This window comes from Oenanthe melanoleuca, chromosome 2, assembly GCF_029582105.1.
Source record: "Oenanthe melanoleuca isolate GR-GAL-2019-014 chromosome 2, OMel1.0, whole genome shotgun sequence".
Taxonomy (NCBI): domain Eukaryota; kingdom Metazoa; phylum Chordata; class Aves; order Passeriformes; family Muscicapidae; genus Oenanthe; species Oenanthe melanoleuca.
Genome location: NC_079335.1, coordinates 107,411,713 through 107,418,432, shown reverse-complemented (window position 1 = coordinate 107,418,432; position 6,720 = coordinate 107,411,713). Strand labels below are relative to the sequence as shown.

General features: G+C 45.3%; 1 protein-coding gene across 1 annotated transcript; it reads right to left on the bottom strand.

The window, feature by feature from the left end:
• Positions 1-1,999: 1,999 nt before the first annotated feature.
• RPL14 (ribosomal protein L14) lies at positions 2,000-6,244 on the bottom strand. Its single transcript, XM_056485395.1, has 6 exons — positions 6,161-6,244; positions 5,361-5,462; positions 4,734-4,828; positions 3,205-3,304; positions 2,776-2,829; positions 2,000-2,249 (listed from the first exon to the last, which is right to left on the bottom strand). The coding sequence occupies exons 1-6, from the start codon at positions 6,161-6,163 to the stop codon at positions 2,076-2,078; spliced, it is 528 nt and encodes a 175-aa protein (XP_056341370.1). The 5' UTR covers positions 6,164-6,244; the 3' UTR covers positions 2,000-2,075.
• Between the last annotated feature and the right edge of the window lie 476 nt (positions 6,245-6,720).

Below are 6,720 nucleotides of genomic sequence, written 5' to 3'. Positions count from 1 at the left end.
AAAAGGAAGAACCAGCCCAGAGAGCTGGACAGTGCTGGTGGACTGAAAGGAAGGTGGCTTGCCCACAATTCAGACCTGCATGTTTCAGAGAGGTTTCATGAGTTGCTGAAAGGGGCACCAGATGCTGCTGACGTGGAACACCCAAAACCTGATACTTTGTTATTGCTCTTTCCCCCTTTTGGACAAATTGTAAAAAACAGTACTTCGACAGAAATACTGCTTGTTAGGTGTGGTGTTACAGAGCCCAGATTTCTTTTAAGGCACAGAACCCTCTCTCTCCCCTGCAGTGCCTAAATCTTTGATGTTCAGCTCTTGTGGTGCAGTGCTAGGGCAGACACAACCCTCTAGTGTGCAAAACACACCACTACCAGGTCACTCTTCAGGACAATCCCAGCTCCCAGGGATTACTGTACATCTTATATCATGGAAAAGTTTCAGCTGCCTCAGCTGGAATTAAAACACTGGATATACTGCTGCAGTCATAGGCAAAAATTGTTCTGTTTACAAACAAGTAAATGGTGAAGAAAAAGCATTTCTGGGCTCCTTATGATTGAAGGCATGTCTATTTTCTGTACAGGCACTTTGACCATTTTTTTCTTTCATTCTTATATAACCAAGCTTAACAGTAGTACATAAAAAAATCAAGAACCCTGAGGGACAAATCTTTCACCTTAAAGGACCTCCAGGTTGATAGAACTTTGAAGTTACTTTCAAGTTAAAGTTTCAGAGTAGGTGGATTTAATCACTTCAAAATCCAATTTAAAATCAAGGTCTCCAGACACTTGAACATGGCTTTTAGTCCCAATTCGCATAATTTCTGATTTTTTTTCCCCCTTAGCAGTTATATCCCTTCCTATCAACCATGTGCTTGAGCTCTATTTCGAAGGATACATAAATAGCTCAAGACAACACTGTATACTTCTAAGGGTTTGGGTATGCCTAATGCTGGCTGAAAGCAGCACTAACCATGAAAATAGTTAAAGGACACATTTTTAACAACATATACTTATCAGTCTATTTGACAACACATATTTGAGTATGTATATGACTATATAAAGGTCTCACAGTCTTCATTTTTAAAAATATGTATTTCCTCCTCCCAATTTATATTTGACTGAAAAAGTAATTTGCTTTTAAATTACCAGATACCTCAAACTTACAAGACTTCTCCATTCAATGTGAAGAAAATGTATCTCCTGCCAAGAAACTACAGGAGGAAACACAGGAAATTACATGGATGCTGACACTGAAATTTGTAAACACTATTTTATGATGCAAAGACTAAATTGAGCAGTTAAGTGTTTCAGATGAACTGTTTTTTAGGTCATGCTCTCTTTTACTTGATTAAATAGTGGAAATTATATGCTAAACAGTTTAAGAATTGGAGTTAACCTCAGGTCTTGACACAGAATCTTCTGTTTAAGGGTAACTTAAACATTCTGAAAAGCAAGCATACTGAAACACATGCCAACAATTTCCATCTTGTTAATACATCACAAATTACTGTAACTGTGCCTACAGGGCAACTACAGTGTTTGACATTTGAAGCATCCAAATACTCCAGGTCAATACTTTCAAAATGTGGAAGTTTTTTAGAAAACAATTTCGTGTTTGAACAGCAATTTGTCAAGTCTTTCAAACACTGACATTCTTGTGTTCTAACCAGAACACATCCTTTCAGCATATACCTGAATTTATACATAACTATTATGTATAATAGTTAATTAGTAGTGCAATTATTTTCATGTATTTTACACTCAAGTCTGTGCAAGTAATTTTGTACATTCCCAAACAATTCCAATAGCAGACTGCTTTTAAATGTCAGGATCTGACCTATTTCAAATAACTGGGAGTGCAATTATTTCAACTGCCATTGGTTATAGAGTATAGGGTATAGCATGGCAAAAGCATTTCTGCATGTTCCCAGGGAATACTACACTTGGGCCATTAAAAAATGAGACAGACAACTCTTGGTCAGAAATAAAAACAAACGTATGACTACAATTTAAAATCAAATGTCTGTAATTTTAAAATCAGAAGGAGGACACAGAGTTATACATAATGAGAAATTAATTTTATTTCTGTGCCTTCTGTGCCTTCGGTGCTGGTGCCTTCTCTGGCTTCTTAGCCTTGGGTGCCTTCTCTGGCTTTTTGCCCTTTTTTGCCTTCTCTGGCTTCCCTGGCTTCTTGCCTTTTTTAGAAGCCATCTTCTGGAGCTTCTTCATTTCATGCTTGATGATTCTGTTTCTCTGTTAAAAAAATGTTTACACTATATCAGAATGAAAAGAGCAAGAGTTCAAATACTCTGCCTTAAGTCAAATTCCAAGCTTTCAGATTCTGTCTCTTTTCATTATCACCCTTTACCATGCATTATATCTGAAACGTCAAATTCCACCTGAAACTGTTCCAATCTACCAAGTGGACATTATCATTCTAGCTGCTAGCTCAGGCATCTCAATATTTCATGTGTAATGATTTTCATTAGAGGGTGAAATACTAACAGCAACCCACCCAGAATATTTGATTTTATCAGCAGGCAATTCCTTTCTCAGCTGTAACTTGGGAGGACTGACACATGGATTATACAAGTTCAAGTCTGATCAACTACAGAAGTGGAGACATACAAAGAAGCATGGAAAACTCATGGAAATGTGGGCATTCACACCTCAAGCCAGCTGTGAAATTAAGGCTACTAACACTGGATGTGACTCACTCTCACTGGAAGTGAGAGTTACAAGCATTAACCCCATAAAGAAGTAGCAGGCAAACACTTACCATTCTCTTTGCTTTCATCACCTTGTAGCGATCAAAGTCAGTCATCTTGGCTTTCTGTGCCAACAAAAAAGAATCACTTGTGAAACTCTTGAGATATAAGTAGTAAAGCTCAGCATCCCAAAGCATTCCAAAAGTAACTGATCGTCTCCCAGTGAGGTTTAGCTGCACTTCTGGAACTAGCTCACAATTTAAGGCCTTTGTAACATGCCAAGATGCAGGAGAAGAGGTGCAGGAAAAGAGGCTGTTACAGAAGTAACTGAACAAAACCATGTTCACTGTTAAAATACAAGAAGTTTAAGCTGTTAAAAACCTATGCCTTTTCTATCTTTAATCCTAGCTTGCTATTGAAAACGTGCAGCTTTTAAACTGCACCTAATTTTACAAAACAAGAGCAGTGCATGCACTCCCCATCCAGTGAAACACTGTTACCTTTTCTCGGGCTTCAATCTTCTTTGCCCATCTTGTCGCTGACCATTTTTCATTTATATTTTCCTTCTCCCAGGCAAGTCGCACACACTTCTGACGAGCACTGCATTGAACAGACACAAAATCATATCCACAGTCTTTATTAAAAAAGGTTCTCCCTGATGCTGGCCTCCCAAATTTCATTCAAGGGAAGATGACTCTACTACATTCCTTCACACACCTACTTCAAGTCAAGGTCACATGCATCTCTGTGGCCTAATTAAAGTTTTGTTGAATAAATGCTTCACTAGAACTGACAGAATCACAGAATGGGTCGGGTTGGAAGGGATCACAATGGGGTCACCTGTTCCAACCTCCCTGCTCAAGCAGAGTCATCCCAGAGCACATGGCACAGGATTGCTGTATCCAGAGGGTTCTTGAGTATTTCCAGTGAGGGAGACTCTACCACTTCTCTGGGTAACCTGTTGCAGTGCATGGTCACCTGAGCTCCAGGAGATCCACACAGATCTCCTGAGGAGCCCAGAACTGGACACAGCACTCCAGGTGTGGCCTCACCAGGGCAGCATCACCTCCCTCACCTGCTCTCCATGCTCTTCCTAATGCCTCCAGGGTAACACTGACCTTCTTGGCCACAAGAACACTGCTGGCTCACGGAACAGCTTGCTGTCCACCAGGACTCCCCAGGTCCTTCTCTCTAGAGCTGTTTTCCAGCAAACTGGCTTCAAGTCTGAATAGGTGCTCAGGATTACTGTTCCCCAGGTGCAGGACTCTCCACCTGCCCTTGTTGAACTTCCAAAATTTCCTCTCTGCCTGTCTCTCCAATCTGTCAAGATCCTTTTGAACAGCAGCACAGCACTCTGGGATACCAGCCACTCCTCCCAGCTTTGTGTCATCAATGAACTTGCTGAGGATGCCTCTGCCCCTTCATCCATACTCATTACTGATGAGTAAGTTAAACAGTACTGGGCCCAGTATTGAATCCTGGGGGACACCACAGGTGACAGGCCTCCAACCAGACCCCGTGCCACTGATCATGGACCTCAGGATCTGCTCCCAATCCACCTCACTGTTCAAATGAGCAGCTATCTAGCACTGCTTCAGGATCAGAAGCACCACCCTTTGTTGGTTCTAAATTACAGAAATTCATACATTAACTGAGCTAAAAGAACAGAATGAGTTCAGCCTCCTGCAATTCCAGTGTAGTTCTGCAGGCAGGGAACCTCTTTAATGCCTGAAGATGACTTAAGCAACAGCAAAAGCAAAGCTGCAGCAGCATTTACATTGCTTTCCCCCACACCATCCACCACAGAACTACCTGTGAGATGCCCTGACTGCTGTGAGACTTCCTTTGCTCCTGAACAGCAGCTATCAGCCAACACTGGCAATAAAAACCTAGACATATTCAATATGATATCACAGTCTGCCCAATTTTTACTGTTAATCCCCTACTGTTTGAACTTTCTAGACTTAGCAAGGATCACTCCTCAAGAGACAGCATTTTTTTACTCAGGTCAAGAAAGATGCCAACTCACCTGTGTGGGAACTTCAGGACAAAGTCAGTCAGCTGCATGCACTTGAAGGGCATGGCCTGCCTCCTGACACCACTGCAGGGGCCATCCACCAGCGCCTGAAGAAAGAAAACAGATGGCAGGGGTTTGCAGCAGCTCTCCCATTGCATTTGATTTAGACAGCTGCTTCCTAATCATGTATGAACAGTATCTTGACAACACTGACCCAAAATTGAAACACATATCATGCAGACAAAAGTGAAGATTGTTAAATCTTGCCTGCACAACCCAAGCTTTACAGAAAGATTTTTAAAGGCCTTTGACAAAAAACCAAACTGAATTAAAAAAAAAAAAAGGCACACAAAACTAAGATGTGCACAGGAGGAGTCTCCTAGCCTAAATATTCACTTTACACATACATTAATGCCATTCCATTAGTAAGAAATACAGCAGAGAGGGGGATGCATCATTTGCTGGTGGGAAAAAGCATGCTCCTAAAGGTTTCAAATACAACAGCTGTTATATCCTATCCTTCTATCAATCACTTAATCGAAAACAAAATTTCTGTTGAAGTCAATACACAGAGCCTCAGCATACAAGCTTCTGGTAAAGCAGAAAGGAGGAAATGCAGGCACAGCACTCACAACTTACCCTGTTTTGGTCAATAACATCCACGATGGCCACCAGTTTGCCAGCATGAGGCCCGAAGGAGATGTAGGCAACTCTGCCGATCTCCACGAAGCGCTTGAACACCTGGGAGAGCAGGCAGGAATGGACACTTAGGTGAGAACACACACAGGAACATTTTCAGATTAAAGGCTTTGAGAGCCTTTAGAAGAGCTCCCCAAAAAATCACAGACGGTTTGGATTGGACAGAGACCTTAAAGATCACCTAGTCCTAACCACCCTGCTGTGGCACGGACATCTTCACCAGGTTGCTCAGAGCTCCATCCAACCAGGTCCTTAACACTTCCAGGGATGGGTTATTACAATTTTTCTAGACAACCTGTTTCAGTGCTTCAACACCCCCACAGTACAGAATTTCTTGCTACTATCTAATCTAAACCTACTACCTTTCGGTTTGCAGCCATTCCCCCCTGCCTCATCACCACATGCTCCTGCGGATAGTCCTACCCCATCTTTCTCCTAAGTTCCCTTCAGCTCCTGGAAAGCTTTCCAAGCGCACGAAACCCCTACGCCTGAGCAAAGGGCCCCGGGTCCCGCCGCGCTCCGCGCCCGGCCCTGCCCGAGCCCGCACAACACGCGGAGCGCGGCCCCGGCCCAGCGCGGGCTCGGCGGGCGCGGGCTCCCCGCCGCGGTGCGGGCACAGGGGGGTGCGGGCACATGGAGGCGCGGGCGGGAGCGCCGGGGCGGCGGGCGGGATGCAGGGGAGCGCGGCGGGAGCGCGGCGGGGCCGGCGGGCCGGCGGAGCGGGACACGGCCGCACGTACCATGATGGCGGCGGCAGCAGAGAGGGCGGGGCGGGGCCGCCGGCGCCCGGAAGCGCCTCGGCGCGGCCGCTGCGCCTGCGCGGGGCGGGGCGGGGCGGGGACGCGCGCCGTGGCCGTGGCGCCGCCGCGCATGCGCTGTGCTGTTCCGGCGCCGGGCGCGCTCGCGTCCGTCCCCATTGCTGTCCGTGTCTCCTGTGCTGCTCTGTCGGGTCTTCTCCAGAATAATCAGTTCTTCCCTAACCACCTACAGGTCCCACTCTCCTCCGTAGGCCCTGCATTAAGCTGCCCCTCTCTGCGGTCCTCCACCGCCCACCGTGAGCCCGCCCTGTTCTGCCAAGTGTGCGATACACCGAGATTACCTTAAGTCAGAATGTTCTTTGGTCTAACACGTTGTATACTTCGTGCCGCTTTCGGCTGGGAGAGTTAACTTTCTTCACAGTGGCTGGTACGGGGCTGTGTTTTGGATTTGTGCTGAGCACAGGGTTGATCATGTAAAGACGTTTTTGTTGTTGCTGAGCAGGGCTGGCACAGAGCCAAGGCCTTTCCTGCCACACTGGCCA

Excerpts from the sequence above, each read along its gene's own strand:
- RPL14 (XM_056485395.1), bottom strand. Across the intron at positions 4,829-5,360 it reads ATGTTATTGACCAAAACAGG|GCGCTGGTGGATGGCCCCTG; the intron begins GTAAGTTGTGAG and ends TTCTTTCTTCAG. Across the intron at positions 2,250-2,775 it reads TGATGAAAGCAAAGAGAATG|AGAAACAGAATCATCAAGCA; the intron begins GTAAGTGTTTGC and ends TTTTTTTAACAG.